The sequence below is a fragment of the Vigna angularis genome, chromosome 6 (genome assembly GCF_016808095.1).
Source record: "Vigna angularis cultivar LongXiaoDou No.4 chromosome 6, ASM1680809v1, whole genome shotgun sequence".
NCBI lineage: Eukaryota > Viridiplantae > Streptophyta > Magnoliopsida > Fabales > Fabaceae > Vigna > Vigna angularis.
Genome location: NC_068975.1, coordinates 3,367,356 through 3,389,284, shown reverse-complemented (window position 1 = coordinate 3,389,284; position 21,929 = coordinate 3,367,356). Strand labels below are relative to the sequence as shown.

Below are 21,929 nucleotides of genomic sequence, written 5' to 3'. Positions count from 1 at the left end.
TAATAATTTGATCTCTACTTATATTTAAATTTTTTTTGTTTCTATTTATAATTTTTTTCTATTTTTTTATTCAATTAAGTTCCTATATTTTTAATAAAGTTAATTTGGTCTTATTTGTTACTATAGTTAGATAATTAGATTAGTGAGAAACATAACATGAAACAAAATTACATTTTTCTTCTTCTTCTTTTTCTACGACTCTCCTCTTATTTGTTTTAGAAAATGAATTTGTGACAATGAATTTGAAGACAAATAAAAGTAAAAATGAAATTATTTGGATTAAGAGAAATATAGTGATAAATGAATAAATTTGAGATAAAAGTTTATAAAAATTATTGAGTTATATGATGAGTTTGATAAATTAAAAAATTTATTTAATTGATAAAAATGGTAGACTACTTTTTATCTTTGATCATAAAAATAATTTAAAATAAATTATAATTAATATAAATTATGTTAGAATGAAATGTGAGTTATTATTTTAAAAAGAACTATATTAAATTAAAATAACATTAGTAGAAAATAAATTGAAACAAAATATTTGTGATTATAAGATTAACTAATAAACTTACTCTTCAAATAAATAAATATATATATATATATATATATATATATATATATATATATATATATATATATATATATATGTATATATAAAAATAAAATTCAATAAAAGCAAATTTAACTCAATATATCCTATTTAATTATTCACACAACATAAATCCTTTAAATCAAATATTTCATTCAAATGCTCAAAATCAACTTGTTTCGATCCTAAGTTTGTTGAGTGATGATGTTAAGGTCAATCACTCCTCATTCGAGGTATTGTCTGTTTTGGAGTGTGAAGCTTCGTTATAGTTTTATTCTTAAAAAGTGTCTCAAATGGTGGAAGGAAGAATAAGTATTTAAATTATCTTTGGTCTCTACTTCTAAGCGATGTGAGACTAATGGATATGATAGGAACAAAAGCCCCCTTAGTCGAGGTATAAGGGGAATGAGGTTTCATCCCTAATGGAGGGCTTAAGGACTGATGATTCGTCTTAGAACCTTGTTATCAGCCTCACTGTGTGCGCCAATGTTATGATCCCAAGTCTGTTGAGTTACATCATTAGGGTCAACCACCCCTCATCCGAAGAATTTTCTGCTTTGGAGTTTGTGCTCTTTCACGGTTTAGTCCTTAAAAGGCACCAGTGGAAGGAGAAATGAGTATTTAAATTGTCTAAGGTCTCAACTTTTAAGTAATGTGGAACTATTGGGTGTGATAGGAAGAAATCAAGCCCACAAATGCAACACACCAGCCTACTTAAGAGGGTAACATAAGGTAAACCCACACAAGTGGCACTTTTTCCTACCTAGACGATAACATTAAGTTAGCCCGCACAAGCGGCACCAAGCCTACCTAATTTGATAAGTAAAACTTGCTTAGATAAGCAACATTAGATCCTTCCTAAGTTAATAATTCAAAGTGCCCAAGACAACATCCCTAATTAAAGACTGTTAAAGACAAAATCGTCTAATTGTTCAAAAGCTTTCATGTTTTGAAGTTTAATCAAATAACATTGAAACGAGATAATAATCAGAAAATAACCTAGGGTGAAAACACAAGACTTAGAGCCTGAACCCCAAACATAGAAAACTTAGAAACACACTTAGGTCTTAGGAAATAGAAAAACATCTAGGCTAAAATACCCAGACTCATGGCTAAACGATGTTATGCCTAAAAGCATCCAAGAGAGATTGAGTTAAACGTTCAATGCTTATAGTACCTTGAATAGGTATTCAGCCTCTCTCGAAAACAAAATGGGTCTGACAAAACATATTAAAAGACTTAATGATTAAAATGTGTAAGAAAGCTTAAGCAAGTTAAACGTTATCTGTCTAAAAAAAGACAAAAGCCAAAGAAAAGTTTACTTGACTAAATGATGTCATGAGCTTAACGAGTACCTCATCTGATGATCAAGTATATATACATGCTTGGTATCCTTAGAGAAAAGCTTAATTTAAAAATGCTACCCAGCGGTAGAAAATAAAAAACACTTTATTGTTTTGAGCAAGCATTAAATGACATTAAATGTTCAATGGTCAAAACAACAAAAGTTATAAGAGAAGACATATCTGTTGCATGCACAGTTTACTCTAGTTTTGCAGATAAACTATACTACACGCATCCACGGTGCTACAAATCAAATATAAAAAAGGGGATGTTAGAGACAAAGAAAATATTCACAGAATGTTTCTCATTGGAAGCAAAGTCTAAAAAGATCGTACAACCTACTCCAAACAAAGGACTGAAAAAGCATGCCTACTCTCATAAAGTTAACTTACACAATAGTTGTTGTGAAAAGAAGAAAGAGAAAGCACAAGTATCAAGACTAAAAACTACAAACTCAGTCTAACGGACATATATACATGAAGCCATAAATATAATATCTCTCAAGAAGAAAATCAAGAGGATAACTTAAGAGCATAAGAAAAGAAAATCTTACATCGACATATTCATCCTGAAAAGAAGAAGAGAAAGAGCTCAAGAAAAAGAATACATTTGAGTTGAAAAAAAAAAGATAAGAGAAAAAGAGAAAGAGATATTTTCAAGCTTCATTGTTATATTGCTTACGATTGTAAGAGAGAAGAGAGAAACATTTGCGAGTGTTTAGACTGTTTTGTATTATAATCAAATCCTCTATGTGAGAGATATAGTTTGAACTACTTGTAAACAATCATTGATTACAATTCTGAAAAGAATGAAAATACTGACAACTGAACTCTATTTGAGTTGAGGAATCTTAGCAAGGTTGCTAAGTACTAGGAGTAGTGCGAATAGTCAAAGAAATCTCGGCTAAGGTTACTGAGTAGTAGGAGTGGTGTTAATACTCAAAGAAAATCTCGACAGGGTTGCTAAGTACCAAGAGTGGTGCAAATACTCAAAGGAAATCTCGGTGAGGTTGTTGAGTACCAGGAGTTGTGCTAATACTCATTTGTAATCGAGTGAAGATTATAGTGGAACCTTAAGTTGTCCCCAGGTTGGGTTTTATCAGGAAAGGTTTTAACGAGGCACAAAGTTACTTAGACAGTAACATATGTAAAGTTGTCAAATAAGGCACCAACTTACCTAAACAATAATAGAAGAAAAGCCTTCCAACCAGGCACCGAGTTATCTAAATGATAACATAAACAAAAGCCTTCAAACAAGGAACAAAATTACTTAGTTAGTAACATAAGCAAAGTCCTCAAACGAGGCACCCAATTTACTTAGACAGTAACATAAAGAAAGCCCGCAAACGAGGCAACTGAGTTACTTACACAATATCACAAGCAAAACCTTCAAACAAGGCACCCGAGTTACTTAAACAATAGCATAAGTAAAGCTCTCAAATGAGGCACCCGAGTTATTAGACAATAACACAAATAAAAGTACATAAACGTGGCACTCGCGTTACGTAGACATTAGCATAAACAAATGACCACATAGGCGACACCTCAGCCTACATACCTAGATGGTAGCATCAAGTTAAGCTCGCTCACGCGACACCCGAGCCTACCTAAGGCTCTAGCACAAATCATGCTCGCAAGTGCAGCACCCAAGCCTACCTAAGATGGTAACATAAGTTAAGCCCACATAGATGAAACCATAGCCTACCTATAACACCACATTAAGCCCGTTTAGGCGGCACCCGAGCCTGCCTAAGTCAGCAGGAAAAACTTGCTTAGATAAACGACATTAAATCCTATCTAAGTCAATAATTCAAAGCGCCCAAGACAACATCCATGGTCAAAGATGACTACCCATAACTTTGTAAAATGGTCAATCCACTTATGAAGTCAAAGATGGCCACAACCAAATGACTCATCAAGTTGCAAACATAAAGTTAGCTACAACTTGACCAAATGGCCAGTTGCAATCATAACAACCATCCCCTTTACACTAATCAAACTTCCAGCTTTGATGGGCTTATGTATGTACCCCACCCAACAAATATACTAAGTAACATGGTCCAACAAGGCTAATTAAGTACTATTAACTTAAAGTGGGTAAATAATATTCTAAGAGGTATTTGTTGGTGCAATTATCATATATTAACAAAATATGTGATTAAATCTCAGTGGTTTGATTATATTATAATATCTTTTAATACCAGATATCTGTTGGGAAAAATGTGACCCACATAAATAATAATACTCTTCAATTCACTAGGATTATTTTTCATTGAACCTTGACAACCTTTAAATAGGTGCAAATAGGGCCTTAGGCCAAGTACAAATAATAAAAACTAACAATAGAATATCAACTAACTTAAAATAAAATCTACCTAATCTACCTAATCTATCTCTATCTTATATTAATAAAATAAAATAATACTCTCCTAAATAAAAGGAAAATCAAAACTACCTATATCTATTTTATCTCTATCAAAATCAAATCAAATATTACTAAACCCAAAACTAATAAAATAAGATTTTAATGAATCCCTAAAATTTAAGTTTATCCCAACAAACTTTCCCATAAACTTAAATTCTTCCTTCCTTCAGTAGGCTCCCCTTCAGGTGAAACTTTTCCTGAAGCACTTGAACTAGTGGCTAAAATCTCCGCTGCCGGTACACCTCCAGAGATCAAAGTCTTCAACCATGAGCTTTGGTAGGTCCTTCGAATCCTCGACAATGCACACAAAACTCTCGAAATCATCTATCAATGATTTCAAACTCTTCTCCACAACTCGACTGGCAGGCATCGACTCTCCATTTCTGTCGAGTTGATCTGCCACTTTCTCCTTCAAATTTTTAAATTCCCCTTCCAGCGAAAGCATTCCCAACCAACCCCAACTACGAGTAGCCCTTTCCAACCACCGTATCTTAACGGAACTTACCTGGATACCCTTTGCCAAGAAGACTTTCGGTATAAGGATCATTATACTCGTCTGAGCTAGTCACCAAGAGAAACCATCGGCTCTGATACCACTATTGGGAAAAACGTGACCCACATAAATAATAATACTCTTCAATTCACTGGGGTTATTTTTCATTGAACCTTGGCAACCTTTAAATAGGTGCAAATAAGGCCTTGGGCCAAGTACAAATAATAAAAACTAACAATTGAATATCAACTAACTTAAAATAAAATCTACCTAATCTATCTCTATCTTATATTAATAAAATAAAATAATACTCTCCTAAATAAAAGGAAAATCAAAACTACCTATATTTATTTTATCTCTATCAAAATCAAATCAAATATTACTAAACCCAAAACTAATAAAATAACATTTTAATGAATCCCTAAAATTTAAGTTTATCCCAACAATATCAACATAATATGTGGTTAATCACGTAAAATATTGCATTAATTTTATTATTATGCTAATTTAACATATAAATGATAAGTTGTTATATTTGTTTATATTATCTTGATATTATTAGTTTTTATAACAAATCTCATAAGCTCTATCAACCTTGTAAATACAAATAGTATTTTACCATAAAATGCACACATTCTCATACTCATTACTTTATTCTCATAGATTTTAAAACTCTCTTATTAAATTGAACGTCGAAAAGTCTTTTGCAGGTGAACCTTCTCCCTCTACACAATAAGGGTTTTGGTTCCAATTGTCATAAGGAGCATTCAAACCACCATTTTTTGGATCTTGTCACCTATTCAAAAATATCTCCATCAAAATATCTCTCTCACAATTGTTCCCATCACAAAATATCTCCATCAAAATAAATGTAATGACGATTACTTTACTCCTATATCCAGATAACTTATAGAGATAACTTATATAATGATACTTTAAAAAGAACTAGTTTTCCTTACAAAAAAAGAACTAGTTTTCCTTACATGTAAGTCTTTGTTGAAATTAAATTTTTGGCTAAAACATAAACTTATTCAACATTTAGGACATGGAAAAAGTATCCAAACATGACAAAATTTTAGTATATGATAAAATAAGTTGGATAATTACTTTTCGACCCTCTCACTTAAGAGAATAAAAATATTATAGAGTAAATAGAAAAAATGTTTAAAAATTTGGTCAATTCCTTGACTTTTCATTTGTTGTGAGGTGCGTGATCTAAAAAAAATAAATATTGAAGATAAAATTTCATAAGGAGTAAGAGAAGAAAATAAACAACGATAAAAAAGAGATAGCGTTATATATAATCATTATATAAAGAAAATTATAAACATACCCCTTTCAATCTTTTTACACCTACTAAAAAAACTGTAGTATTTTTATTTTTCTACTTCATTTATTTAATCTTAAAATATAATACCTTTTTTTTGTTAGTAAGTAGAAAACTTAAATAATACACTTTATAAAAGTACATAATTTTAAAAGAATGATTGAAATTAAAAAAAAAATGTGTTATATTTGAAAACACGCAAAGAGAAATTGAACGTATTTTATTAAATGAAAAAAAACATTTTTATATATTAATAGATAAAATTGTATAATTAAAAAATAGAATAATGATAATTAAAAAAACATATCATTTTGAAAAGATAAAATTGTTTAAGAAAAAGAGGATACTAAGAGTGATTAAAAAAATGTATCCCTTTATATACGTTGGTATAACTTTTAAAGTATGAATAAATTAAAAACCATATTGTAAATTAATTTTAAAATAATTATTTCAAAAATTAAAACCTACTATATTACAACAATTGTTTTAGAATATAAGCACACTGTAGTGAAATTTATTTAACTTGTATAAAAAATAAATAAAATTTTAAAAAGAAAATTAAGTGAAAGAAGGAGAATTTTAAAGAGAGAAAGTTTATTTTTCTTTTTCATCTCATCTACTTATTCATCTTCCTTCTTCGTAACTATCTATAAAAGATTATTCGCTTTCTTTTATCTCTCCTCTTCCATTATTTTATTTTATTTACATATTTTAAGCTATATTTCTTTTAAATATAAATCTTAAAACAACAACTTTTAGGTTTAATTTTAAAGAATGTTTTAAAGAAATGGTTGAATAATCCATTATTTGTATCAAGTATGACAACGATACTAAACTAAAGTTTCGTGTGACATTACAAAATCATTAACAATTAAAACAAAATGATAGAATATTAGCAAGTGTAAGGTGTTGAAATTTCATTAGGGCATGCATGTTTTTTGTCTTGATTACATGAAGAGAAGTTCTTATATCTTCCAACATAAGAAAATGAAGGTTATCATTTGAAAATGAATGGATATTCAGAATTTTGTTGATACTACTTTTGATCAATTCTTCTTTTCTTCATCTTGGTTCTGATCATTGTGGTTGTCGTCTCGATCTTTATGAGATTGCTTGTCTTCATTACTATCTTCTTCTTCTTCTTCAGTAGAAGTAATTTTTTTGGTGGGTTGTGGTTCATCCTCTTCTACTCTCTTCCTTCCCAAAAATTCAACTGCTGTAACTACATCACTGATTAAAGGTCGAGTTTCATCTTCTTCTTGGAGACACATTGCTGCCACTGCTAAAGCTTGGTATAAACTTTTTACAGGATACTCGCATTTTAACAATGGATCTGCCATTTGTGTAAACTTCTTCCTATCTTTTAAGAGTGGTTGTGCCTGAAGAGAAGCATATATCCTAATTAGTTCATGTTTTTTTTCTTTTTCAAATGATATTTTTCACACTTTCATATAGCTAGTCAATCAAAATTGTTGAATAAACAACACAAAAATTCATATCTGAGCCTACTAATTTGAATTTAAAATAGACATTTAAATATGTAAAATTTTCAATCTTATTCCAACGATCCAAATTCATAAGCATATCCATGATCTACGTCTATGTATATCAATTAGGAGGAAAAAGAAGAAGAAAAGATAGAAAATTAATAAATGTAAATGAAGTTAATTATGTAATTAAAGATTTGAAAAAAATATAAAGACATATCCAAACATATTTTTAATGGTGACAACATGCCAAAATCAGGATGTAGGTGGCCCGTCATACAAAAACAAATTGAAAATTCCAATCCGTCATATAATATATTTATTTATATACTAAAAAAATATTTGATTATGTAAATTTTATAAAATTTTAATTTGTTTAATTAATTGTTCTAATCAAATAAATTAAAATAACTACTATATTTATATGTTAAATTATTCTATTATAATATTAAATTAGTTTATTATAATTAATAATTAAAATTTAATTTATAAATATTAATGATTTAAATTATAATAGTAATAATATTTTTAAAGTAATAAAATATGAAAATTAATTTATAAAAGTATTTATATTTTAATTTAAAAAATTTGGTCTTTCTATCTTATTTTCAACTCATTAATTTGATGGGCTAGTCAGAAACTGATTTTGAAGTTGAAAACTTCAATTCGACCAATGAAATTTTGGTAGGAGGATATTTTCCTAAAGAAATACTATGAAGTTGAGTACATAAGAAAGGTCTGAAAACATACCCAAAGAACTAAATTTTGCTCTTCTTCTGGTCTTGAATATTCAATGACTCTTCTTCCCGTGATCATCTCCAAAAGCACCACTCCATAGCTATAGACATCTGATTTTGTAGTCAATTGCCCTGTTGATGCATACTCAGGAGCACAATATCCATACGTTCCCATCACTCTGGTAGACACATGTTTTTTGTCTCCTGTTGGACCAAGCTTTGCAAGTCCAAAATCAGAGAGTTTTGGATTGAAGTTTTCATCTAACAATATGTTTGATGCTTTGAAATCACGATATATCACTGGAGGATTTGCTTGGTCATGCAGATATTCAAGTCCTTTTGCTGCACCTTCTGCAATTTTCATTCTGGTATGCCAATCCAAAGCCTTTGCTCCTTCAGGTAAGTCTGAAAATTCATTTTTTTTTCATTAATAACATTAGATTCTTGTTAAATCATACAGTGAAAACTTACTTTATTTATTTCATTTACTCACCAAGTAAGTGATCTTCTAGAGAACCATTGACCATGTATTCATACACCAAAATTCTATGTTCTCCTTCAGCACAATACCCTATCAAGTTGACAAGATTAGGATGGTGCAAAAGGCTCAAAATTAAAACCTCTACAAGAAATTCTCTGGTTCCTTGAAATCCATTTCTGTCAAGTTGCTTCACAGCAACATTCTGCATGTGACAAAGCTTTGAAGGTTAGTCAAAACTTGGATATAATTTCTTCCTTTTAACACTATTTCAAAGAGAAGTTAAAGTAATTAATACTTGATTAGTGGTTTTAAGGTGTCCTTTGTATACCCTCCCAAACCCTCCTTCACCAATCATGTTGTCAGCGTGAAAGTTCTGAGTTGCAGCACATATCTCACGATAAGAAATTATCTTAGAGCTAATGTTTCCTTTCCCAAGCCTTGCTATCTCATCTGTTATGAACTTTCTCTTGCCACTATCTACAACACAAAAATTCTTCAAGTTTTCAGCATTCATATTTTTCTTTCACAAATGATAAACTTGCAAAGAAATGAGACAAACTCTTTCCTTTCAAATCTTTTTTATTTTACACTTGTTGTAAGATTTGATGAGTTTTACATAACCTGTGCACCACAATTTTGATTGTTCTAACATCACATTTTGTTTTTCATTTTAGACCAAAATTTAAGAGATTTTGAATAGTTTTAGCAAATTATCATAAAAAAACACTATTTTTGCAACATTTTAGCCTCTAAATCATACAATTCGATCTATATGATAAGAAAATGCAATTAAAAAACCCTAATGCAAAGTAAGAATATAAGAAGCATAATTATGAAAAAAATGTAATTCAAAACCTGTACATACAACAAAAATAAGAGCAATAATTATGACAACTCATCACCTGATTTAAAAGAGATGTTAGAAAATGAGGTGACACTTCTATCTTCGTATTCTCTTTCTTTCTTAATGCTCTTCTTCAATGTCTTCTTGTTGAGCCTCTTTTGCGAAGCACAACAAGGAAATAAACTCATTTTCTTTTTTCAAAATTTGATTTGATCAAAGCTCCATTTTCAAAGTTTTAGAAACTTATTGCATTGGCTTTCGAAACCCTTCTCTTATGCAAATGTTACGTACCCAGCAATATCCAACACCCCAAAAGTGCCTTAAAATCTTTGTTTGATTGTTATTCATTCAAACCTTGTTCTGCAAAATACCATGCAAATATTCTAGATTCTGAGAATCTGTCATCTCACATGGTTTCTTTTGCTTCTTCAAGGCATATGAGCATGGAATAGATATTAAGACATAGTCAAATTTGCCAATAACAAAAATAGCCAAAGTGAGTTATCATGCTATGGCTCTTGTTCGGTAACATCTATCTGTTACAACAATTTTAATTTAATGGATTTGTTGCATCTCTTCTCACTTGTGATTCCAACTAACTCCTTTAAATATATAATATTGTTGTATTATCTTTCAGGCCAAGAGCTTATTTAAGGTAAAATAAAAATGATTTTATTATAGAACAACTTAGTGGTTATTTGTTAAAAAAAGAAATTTTAACTCACGTCTGTTTACAATAATTTTTTTTAAAAACAAATTGATTTAATGAAAACTGTTAATTTTATTTTTCAGCTTTTGATTACTTTTTAAAAGTTGTTAAAATTGACTATTTTTTGTAAACAGGTACTTTTTTCCGTGACACGAATAAAATAAAGTCAAACAAATAAATTTTTAATAGAAAGAAAAAATGCCATTTTTAATAATGAAAATTTACTGAGAATACAAAATTTCCAATATGCTTTTCAAACAGGGCAATAAATTTCTAAATGATAAAACGCAGTGTCAATATGTGTCATTTCAATATTGAACAAAGTTCATTGTTAAGTAGAATTTGCTCCGTAGACCCGTCAATTTGGCTTAATTTTGAATCACGCGGGGTAAAAAAAAATCTAGATGACAAAAAAGTCCTACAGGACCGATCCATAAATTTCTTTTAGAAAAATTATTCGTATTCAATACAAGAAAAATATAATTAATTTTTAATTGTTTATAAATATAAATATTTTTAATTTGTCAAATAATTATATATAAACATTTTAATAAATAAACTTTGAAAGAGATTTTAGTAAACTAGATTGTTTTTATATATAAGAAAATTATACAGTCACATAAGAGATTAAAATCCTTGACTAATTAAATATATTTAACATTTTTTTATTGACTAAATATATTTTAAAAAAATATGAAATACACATTTAATTTTGTTGTAAACAAATTTCATGTATATTTCTCATATATATATATATATATATATATATATATATATATATATATAATATTTCGTTTATATTTAAGTAAGTAATTTCTTATTTTTTAAATGATTTTTTTTATCAAAATTAGCAATAAATTATTTATAACATTAAGTGGTTTATTATGTATCATTTCTTAATATTCACTAAATTTATTACTATTAGAATACTTAGAGATTATATGCATTTTTTACCCTAGTTGTTATTAATTCAATTGTTTAACATGCATGTAATTTATTAGTTTCTCATTTTTCTATTGTTGTAATTTTTTTAATCATACATATATATTTTAAGGATTCTTGTCAGAATCTTTAATTTTAGTAGAGATAGTGAAAGCTAGGTATAAGTCAGGTGTAGGTGTAGGAGATTTGAAATTTAGAATGTAGAAGACAAGTGTGAGCAACAGAGTGGATCGATTGGTTTTTTATGGTAGTATATAAAGGAAAATTTTAAAATCTAGTGCCACTCTCTGCATGCAACTCATCTTTCTAAAATTCTGAAACCTTCTTTTCTCCTCCTTCTCTCTAGCTTCTCTCTAAGATTATCCTCCTTTTCCCTATAAATTCTCACATTCTTCTTCATCTGATCATCAATCAGATTGTGTCTGAGCTTGGATGGTGGCAAGAGTTCTCTTTTCACCGATCAAGTGATTGTTTGAGCTGGTAGGTCCTTCTTATTCTTAGAAATTATATTTTTGGCACTTGCAAGTCAAGTTTCTGTTTGCATGTGTTCATTTTCTTCTTCTCTTAAAATTTTGATCACATTTTTGGTCTCGTGGTTGGTTTATTTTCCTCAATCAGTGAATCTTAGGTTTTTGAGATTTTTGGTGGTGAGCGAGTTCTTCACTGTGAACGTTCTGTCCAGTTAAGAGGTAAAGGAAGTTATTTAATTTAATTGATTGGGTGATGATGTATGAAAATGTTGTTGATGATTTTGTGTTGATGTGAAATCGAATGATTTGATGGTTATGTGATGTTTGTATGAAATGTTATGTTTATGTTTGGTGATCCTATATAATTCTGCAGAAGTTCTGCATAATTATGCAGAAAACTGAGAGTTCGAAGTTGACCGTTCGGTCATAGTTTGACACTAGGTCATCAATGGGGTTGGATTTCTTTAGTTTTATCCGTTCATGACTGCTCGGTCTTAGGTGAGTGGTCAACCTCCTAGTTGTGTATGATTTCTGTAATAGTGATCAATTTTATTGGGTTGGGTAGTCTGGTTAGCGATTGTTCTCATACTAGTGTTGGACCTGGTACTTGTATTAGGCTTAAATGCATTGGTTATAATTGGATAGTAGTTAACTTACATAGTTCGGTCATATTGTTGTAATGCTCGGTTTCTTAAAAATGTTAGGTCTTATGAATAGTATTTAGGATCCACCTTAAGTATTCGAACTAAAATTGTAAGTGTTCGTTTTAGGTTATAGTGATCGGTTTCGTGTTAGTATTTTATTTAGATCTAGTATTGAGTCATTTTCTCATCCTTACCTAGTATGAATCGTTCGGTCCTGTTTAGTGGATAGCAAAATACCGTTCGGTGTTACACTTAGAGTTCGGTTCAATTTATAAGTATTCGGTCTAAGCTTAAGTGTTCGGTTTTGTTACAGTTAGTGAGTTTCTGTTCGGTCATATTCAGTAGGTGTTAATATTGTCCGGTCTTCTTCTACGAATGATTATTTAGTCTTTAAATGTTAATTTCACTATTTGACTATGATTCTTTGAGTGAGTTGTATTGATCTGTTGGATATGAGAAATTTTATTGTTATGAAAATAAGACATATGTTTCATGTAATGTGGAAGAGAATTCCAAGGAGGAATGTCTCAGTGAAATGTGTATTGAAGTGGTAAAGTATGAATATGGACAGTGAAATTCACGGAGTTCATCCTGATATTCTCATGATTACCAATTCTCAAGTAGAGACGGGTAATGTATTGTGTGAGAATGGCAGGAGGTCCTAGCCCACACGTTCTTGGGTGAGTTATAACGGACTAACCTCGGGTGGCAGCTGATGGTTTTTCAGTTACTACACCACCCGAGTGCATGAGCGTCCTCAAGCTACGTATTCATACGATCCTGATGATCGAGTCAGATGTCAGGTCTATACATGAATATTACGATCGGTCTTAACTATTGAAATGTTTAATTTCTATATGTTTATTTGTGCTTGGTTTTAATCTGATGTAGCGTTCGATTTTGCATTGCTTGAATTTGTAGAAACTGTATGTATGTATAGTAAATTAAATTATATTAGCTTACCCTTATTTTTTGTTTGTCCATGTTTCTGTAACATCCCAAAAATTCTCCCTTTAAAAATTCAGAAATTAAAGTATTGTAATAATACAATTACATTAACGCCATGTAACCTCAAACTTAAATCTATACACAAGTTTAAAGTTCATAGTTGACTGCAAAGATCTCATTGAATCCCTCTAATCTGATCTTCCAAATCTTCCTTCATCTACACCAGATCATGCGACAATCCTTCCTCTGCTCCCGTATAACAAAAACATTATACGATCATCGCAAAATAAGATTTTTCCGGCACAAACAAACAAGTAAGGGTGAGCTAACATGCAACACCGCAATTATAAAATATGCATAAATGCTTTGATAACAACATCATATAAAATTTATGTCAGACATTCATATATACCATCATACCACAATTCCTACTAGACACTCATCCGGATGATACGTTGATGAGCGGTCACGGGAGGTTATGCACTTGTGATGACTTCTACTTTTCCTTACAATTACACTTCCAAAATACTTCATACCATTCACAAGGTTAGTCCCCTCACTATGTCGACACCAGAACATAGACCAGGACCTCCTGCTCCTCTCACCACATAATTCATCCTTCTCTACATGAGACTGGATGATTATTAGAGTATCAGGATAACCTCCAACTACGGGACCCTCAACATCAACATACACACTAATACTATAATTTTATAGAATCTCTCCATGAGATTCATGCCATGCTCATATTCCTCAACTCACATTACACCTCTATGTAACTCTCCCCGTAATAATCATTTCATGATCAAATGCACAATTTCATATCAATATAATAAAATACATTTATCACAGTAATTTTATCACATCTCATGCATTCACATATTTTTGTTTCACATGAATTTACCTCAGAGTATATATATATATATATATATATATATATATATATATATATATATATATATATATATATATATATATATATATATACATACAAAACACATTGCACACTTAAAAATAAGAGCAAAAATAACTGTGGAACCGAACCCTGTTTACCGAACCCTATTTGGACGAACACTATTTGGACGAACACTATTTGAACAAACACTATTTGGACGATTTGGACGAATAATATTCACTGGACACTATTGGACGAACGCTCACTCAATGTTTTAAGGACGAACGCTCACTTCTATATCCAGGACGAACGCTCAAATCAATGTGCTAAGGACGAACGCTCACTATTTGGACGAACGCTCCACTATTTGAACGAACGCTCAACATGTAACCGAACGCTCAACAATTTGGACGAACGTTCCACTATTTGGACGAACGCTACACTATTTGGACGAACGCTCAACATGTAACCAAACGCTCAACAATTTGGACGAACGTTCCACTATTTGGACGAACGTTACACTATTTGGATGAACGCTCAACTATTTGGACGAACGGTCAATGGACGAACGCTCACTGGGACGAACGCTCACTGGCGAACGCTCACTGGGACGAACGCTCACTGGGAAGGACGAACGCTCACAAACACTGTTTGGACGAGCGTCTCATACTAAGACGAACGAACGCGGACGCTACTCAGATTGAAGGATGAACGCTCAGACTAATTTAAGGACGAACGCTCAAAGCCCATTATACGAACGTTCAAAAATCACTTTACTCAATAAAGACCGAATGCTAAGATAATCAAGGCCGAACGCTATACTTACAACCTATGGACGTTCGTCTTGAGACCAAGGCCGAACGTTCAAGAACGTCCCACTAAAATACTAAGTTTTGGACGAACGCTCACGACCACCGAACAATTTGGACGAACGTCCAAATTCACCTTGACGAACGTTCAGCCATTTTGGACGAATGTTAGCTATTTAGGACGAACGTCCAATTTGAAATCAAATTGGACGAACGGCGTTTCTGCAGAATTCTGCAGAATCGTGTGCAGTGTTCCAGAAACCCAGAAACTTCATTTTCAACCCAACAATACCCAGATTTGCATCAAACACAGCATAAATCAACAATCAAAACGTAAAATCTAGCTCCCCTTACCTCTTGAAGACTTCCCTTGCGAATCTTTGAATCTACTTCCTCAAGACTTGCAGCTGCAACTCCGGACGCTCTCCGCTTCACCTCTCCCAGATCTGCAGCAAGCCTCTTCACTCCTCCAGAGATTCAGAACCAGCACCCTTCTTGAATCTATTTCTCCCAATACTTGTAGCACCAAGGCTTCTTTGTAGCTCCAATAACTCTGAACTTCACCTCTCTCACAGATTCAGCAGTAAGGCTTTCCACTCCTCCCGAATTTACAGAACCCAAAACCTCCTCTCAGTATTTCTGAAGTTAGTACTCTTTCTCTTGGGGCTCTTGGACGGTTGAAAATGGAAGGAAGGAAGGGTTCCTTTCCCCCTGGATGCTCTCCCCCCTTGCCAAAGAAATGAGACCCTCCTTTTTCGTTGCTAAGCTCCCCCGTAATGCCTCCTCTCCTTTTCTCCCCTCCCCTCATAATTGCACTTCAATAATTGCATTCTAATAATGCAACCGTAACCCCACCTATCCTTAAAATATAGGTCCTTACAGTTTCCGTTCGATTTTTCTCTTGCGATGATCACCTTTTGGGTGTGAGTAGAAAGAGAGGAGCATACGTTGGAGCAGGAGTTGGACGGCGAGAATCCTACTATTTAGTTTATGACTGTTCGATCATATTAGTGTTTATAGTTTTGGATGAACCGTTCGGTCACCACTATAATCTTGAATTAACTTATCAGTTATGGGTATAATTTTGCAATAGTATAGGAAGTTTTTGTAAAAGTTTAAATTTTATGGTTATTTTGTAATAACTGTAAGGTTAACTTTATGGCCAATAATTGTTCTATCATATTATTAAATGATGACACATGTATATAGTCTTATGCTATATTTTTGGGATGTTATAATTTTTGATGTTGATTATATGTTTTTCCATCATGCATACAAAAATGTGAATAAAAAATAATATAAAATGCTATTTTCTATTCAAAATTTTAAAATATATTTTTATTGATTTAACATGAAACTTCTATCTTTATGCTTAAATATTTAATCATGTTGATTTTCTTCTTTATAGAATGAAAAGAAATTAAAAAAAATATTAAAATGTTATAAAAAGTAAATAATATATAAAAAAATCAGTTATTATCACAATATAAAAAAAAATCACTTCTTATTAATTAAGTAATTCATTTATATCTTTTAAAATGTTTATTTGATTTTAAAGAAATTAAAAACAAATTAAGACAAAGAAAAATCATTTTATTTATTTAGCATAAATTTTCTTTTTAAAAAAAGTACATTTAGTTAGAGAATATGTTTGAAGAAATAACTCGATTTTTTTTTTACAAAGTTAGCAATTAATAAAATCATTAAATATTTGACATGATTGTATAATAATATATGAGAAATATATATAAAGTTTTATTTCATACACGAAGATTGTCATATATGAGTATGATATAAAATATAAAAAAAATATTTTATTTAATATATGAAAACTCAAAACATGTTATTATATTTTATTTAATAACATAATAATAAGGATGATATAAGAATATTGATTTAAATATAATAAAATTACAATATATTAAACTATCTAATAAAATATTTAATTTTATATGTGTAAAGAAAAAATATTGTTTCTAAACATTAATTAAAGTTTTGTAGTTGAGCTAAACCCACCTTAATCCTGACCCTAACCTACTTGAGAGGTGACTCTGAAGGTTGGAGACTATTTTTGGCCACCACTTAAAAGAGTTTTTTAAATTGAAACTTTTTCAAGAATAGGTTAGGATTGAGCCATTGATCAAATTGACAACTAACAACATACTCATCATAGTACTAAAATGTGAAGAGAAATGTTAGAATTGTCACACAAACTTTAGTCGCAGGAATCACGTCTCCTTTAAATATTGCAAAAACTTAAAAAGGGAGAGGAGAGAGAGCCTCTCAAGGCATTGAAAACCATTACACGAAAAACATTAATTGCTTTAAAAATATGTCTTTGTAATGTAGTTTTTTTTTAAAATTTTATTAATGTTTTTGAAAAAGAAAAAAAAATAGTTTATTTTGAATGTCATCTTATCATATTAGTGCAACATTAATTATTATTTCTATTATATATTTTATTTCAGTAGCATATTTCTATTAATTGGTAACTAAATGAAAATGAGAAATTAAAATGAACATTTAAAAATATGAATGGATATTATTAGAGTTGTCTAAACGGGCCACCTGGCCCGGCCCACCACGAGTTGGTTACTTGGTGAATCAACCCAACCTGACTCATTTATTAGTGAGTCAGAAAAATTCGAACCTGACCCGACCCACCGCGGGTTGCCTCAATTACAATTTTTTTAAAATAAAAAGAAATTACAAACTTTTTATAATTTAAATCTAAACAAATTTCACTCCCAAAACATGATTGTTTAATTAATTTTGAAAATAAGGAACTTAAATAATTTTTTCAAGCAAAATCAAAATAATAAATATTTTTTTTATAAAATTAAAATTCAAATTAAATTTTAATAAAATAAAATTAGGTAGGTGAGTTGGTGGACCAACCTGACCCACCACGGGTTCAACCTGCATGAGCCAAGTTTAAATGAGTCAGATTAAAATCTGACCCGCATAAAAAAAATACAATTTTTTCAAATCGAATCCAGCTCAAACTCCTGGTGAGTCAGGTTAACCCGCGGATTGTGAGCGTTTTGACAGTTCTAGATATTATTTTTCTCTAAAGCATCTAAACCTGAAATTTGGTCATTATACAGAATTATAAAAATAAACGATTTTAAAGATGCAAGAAAATGGATAAAAGAAATATAAAGAAAAAATAAAGTAATAAATTAAAGTGGAATTGTTATTTTATTATGACTTAACTAAATGTTAGTTACAAGGATATAATATGTCAGGAACCATATACACATAATTGCATACTAAAGTTTAATGTGACATACATCAAGAAGGCTTACAAGTTTATCTTCATGAAAGTTTAGGCCTGGTCCTTCAAACCTAAGACAACTACAAATATCTCTTATACCTTGACCATGGGGAACAATCATGGCTCTTTTGAATGCATCTGATGCTGAATTACAGCAATCTGGATTATGTTTGTTATTCACCAAATTTCTCTTCAATGCCAATCCCAACTTTCTTTTCAATTTTATTCTCATTTCTACCGTACCATTGCTTATATATATATATATATATATATATATATATATATATATATATATATATATATATATATATATATATATACTTTTACTATTTATTTCTATAATCCTCATGTGCACTCTTTTCTATAAAAACTATTAAATAACATTATTACAAAATAACAAGTTATTATTATATATTTAATTCCTAAGGATGCACAAACGCTTACGTTAAATGGAATTTTCAAAATAATGTCATGTTATTGTGATTTGATTAACCATTTGTAGTATGGCATTGCTTATATATACACTTATAGTATTTATTTCTAGAATAACTTGGAATCCTCTTGTGCAATCTTTTCTATTAAAACTATTAAATAAGATTATTGAAAAATATAATATTACATGAAAGTTATTATTATATATTTAATTCCTAAGCATACACAAACGTTTACATTAATGTTAAATGAAATTTTCGAAATAAAGTAATGTGATTATGAACTTAATAGTGTCAATTAGGTTAACATTAAATTTCATAATCATTTCCCTTGCGTGTTTTTATTAAACAATAATTAGTATCACCACATTCATGAATATATTCCTTCTATACATTACTGTTTCCCTCCGTCAAGTTGTGGGTTAGAATTGTATTCTGACAACAATTCTTACAATAGTGCAGTTTTCAGTTAACTAAACTGAAAATATTATAAGTTTAGGTTTATTAAACTGAACTAAATAATAAAATAATTAGTTTTTAAATAAAATATATTAGTTTTTTAGTTTTAAATAGTGCAGTTAACTATAATTTAGTATAGTTAAGTAATTTTTGCAGAGTCCAAGTTAAGAGAGTACTTGTGTGGCTATGTAATAAAACTAATATTTTTTGCAAAAGACAACAATAAAAGAACTAATATAAATATTTATTTTAATGACTCAATGAAACTTAAAGTAGCTGAACTTTGAGTCTTTCTTAGAATAATAATACTTTAATAACATTTTTTTGTAATATTTTAACATCATCTACCTGTCATTATGTGATTAGTTCAAAATTACTTCACAATCAATAATAATAATTAACGTGGACCAAACACAGAATGACACATAAATAATGTTAAAATGTTATCAAAAAATTATTGTCAAAATATCATTATCCTGTTTGGCCATGTGTATACTACTTCGTTCATAAAATAAAATAAGATGGTCCTTTGATTATGTTGAAGATCCAAATTGTTAACTTTATTTTTTTTTACCATCGATCTAATAGTATTTCTATTATGAGAAAATAGAAGATAATAGAAAATATAACTAGATGTTTACATTTATCAAGAAGATCACTGCATCATTCCCAAATTAATTACTTCATTATCTCTCATATACACATTTTATGTGTGCATACTTCTTTAGAAAATTTAGCACACTTTGGAATATACTTTATAGAGTCTTACATAGGGTTATTGTAAAAGAAAATAGGTTGATTTCAATGTTTTTTTTAAATATAATTAATCAGTGGTTATCTAAAGATTATTGTTTAAATAATTATTATCTTGGATTTTCAAATTAATCAATATAAATTCTCAATTAATTTATTCACGTTTTCACTCTTAAACAAAGTATATTTTCAATTAAAAACAAGAAATTTGTAATTAACCAAAGTAAATCCTTGATTAATACTATTAATCAAGTACATTCTTAGCTATTGACAAAAACTCATTCAATTACATAAAAGTTTCTAACTTTAATTAAAGTAAATTCTCAATAAAAAATAAAAACCCATAGACTTATATAATTGATTTTAACACCATGCTAACTTGTTATAATGTAAAAATTATTATTTTTACTTAATTAAGAAACAAAAGACATAAATAAAAATAAATTACAACAAAAATTAAAAAAACAAACATATTTATTCATCTAACTTCAGAATCCAAATGATATATCAATTCCAAAATCGTGCATGTAACATTATAAAACAAAAGTTTCTTTAATAAAGGGTATAAGTAACTGAATGATAAAGCATCACGGGGAGGACGAATATTACCCATATAAAAAGATTAGTCTAAAGATTTTTTTTAAATGAAATTATTTTAAAATAATTCTTTCAAATATATTTAAATAAAAAAATATCTTTAAAGTATAATCCAAATAAAATGACACAATATAATAGCGTAAAGTAATTTGATTTTTTTAAAAACCAATTTAATAAGCTCTACCACAAGTTTAAAAAATAATTTTAATTTCATAAATAAATGAAAATTTCCACATATCTCTTTTGATATAATTAAGTGTATCACCAAATGAGTACGGTAAAAATTTTGGTGCAAGAAATTTTTCATTTTGGTTGGTTTTCAAGTTAGTCAAGTTTGATAGTGAAAATTGACTAAAATGGTGCATGGTGCAAAGATTTAGTGGTTAGAATGCACTCTTTATATCACCAAATGAGTACGGTAAAAATCTTGATGCAATAAATTTTTTATTTTGGTTAGTTTTCAATGTAGTCAAGTATTGTGGTGAAAGTTGGTTAAGTTGGTGTTTGGTGTTAAGATTTGAGAAATTTTCAAAATTTTGGTTTTGAGATTTAATGGTTAGAATGCACTCTTTATATCACTAAATGACTACTATAAAAATCTTGGTGTAAGAATTTTTTTTATTTTGGTTATTTTTAAAGCTAGTGAAATTTGGTAGTTAAACTTGGTTAATTCGGTGTTTGGTGCTAACATTTAGAAAAGTTTAGTTAAAATATAATCATGAACGTGGTGAGTGTGAAATAATGACACAGGAATAAAACTTTGAAAATGTACTTTAAATGTAGATTCACTTGATCCACAGGCAAGAATTTATTACTATTAGAATGAATATTTAGAAACTATATGCATTTTATATGTTAGTTGTTATTAATTCAATTGTTTAACATTAATGTAATTTATTAATTTCTAATTTTTTTATTGTAATTTTTTAATTATATATATATATATTAATTATTTTTTATGTTGACTGATTCACGTTCTACCATCATGAAAAAAACTGTGAATAAACAAATACTATAAAATGTTATTTTTAACTCAAAATTTTAAAATATAATTTTATTGATTTTTTATATATTATGTTTTAACATGAAACTTCTATTTTTATGTTTAAATTTTTAATAATGTTTATTTTCTTCTTTATAGAATTAAAAGATTATAAAAAACTATTAAAATATTATATATATATATATATATATATATATAATGGTTACCTAAAAACACATAGCATAAAAAACTAATATGTGTAAAGATTAAAACATAATAATTTTTAA

The 21,929-nt window shown here is 29.4% G+C and overlaps 1 protein-coding gene across 1 annotated transcript; it reads right to left on the bottom strand.

Moving 5' to 3' along the window:
• Nucleotides 1-7,110: 7,110 nt before the first annotated feature.
• LOC108341262 (probable serine/threonine-protein kinase PBL23) lies at nt 7,111-9,396 on the bottom strand. The gene is made up of 4 exons (XM_017578958.2): nt 9,178-9,396; nt 8,895-9,084; nt 8,415-8,806; nt 7,111-7,556 (listed from the first exon to the last, which is right to left on the bottom strand). Exons 1-4 carry the CDS (start codon nt 9,394-9,396, stop codon nt 7,224-7,226), a joined length of 1,134 nt encoding a protein of 377 aa, XP_017434447.2. The 3' UTR covers nt 7,111-7,223.
• Between the last annotated feature and the right edge of the window lie 12,533 nt (nt 9,397-21,929).

What these genes read in the sequence shown, in the direction of transcription:
- LOC108341262 (XM_017578958.2), bottom strand. Translation starts at nt 9,396, where the DNA reads ATGAATGCTGAAAACTTGAAGAATTTTTGTGTTGTAGATAGTGGCAAG. An exon ending in ACCTTAAAACCACTAATCAA is followed by an intron (nt 9,085 to 9,177) that starts GTATTAATTACT and finishes TGTCACATGCAG; the next exon opens with AATGTTGCTGTGAAGCAACT. An exon ending in AGCAAAATTTAGTTCTTTGG is followed by an intron (nt 7,557 to 8,414) that starts GTATGTTTTCAG and finishes GCTTCTCTTCAG; the next exon opens with GCACAACCACTCTTAAAAGA.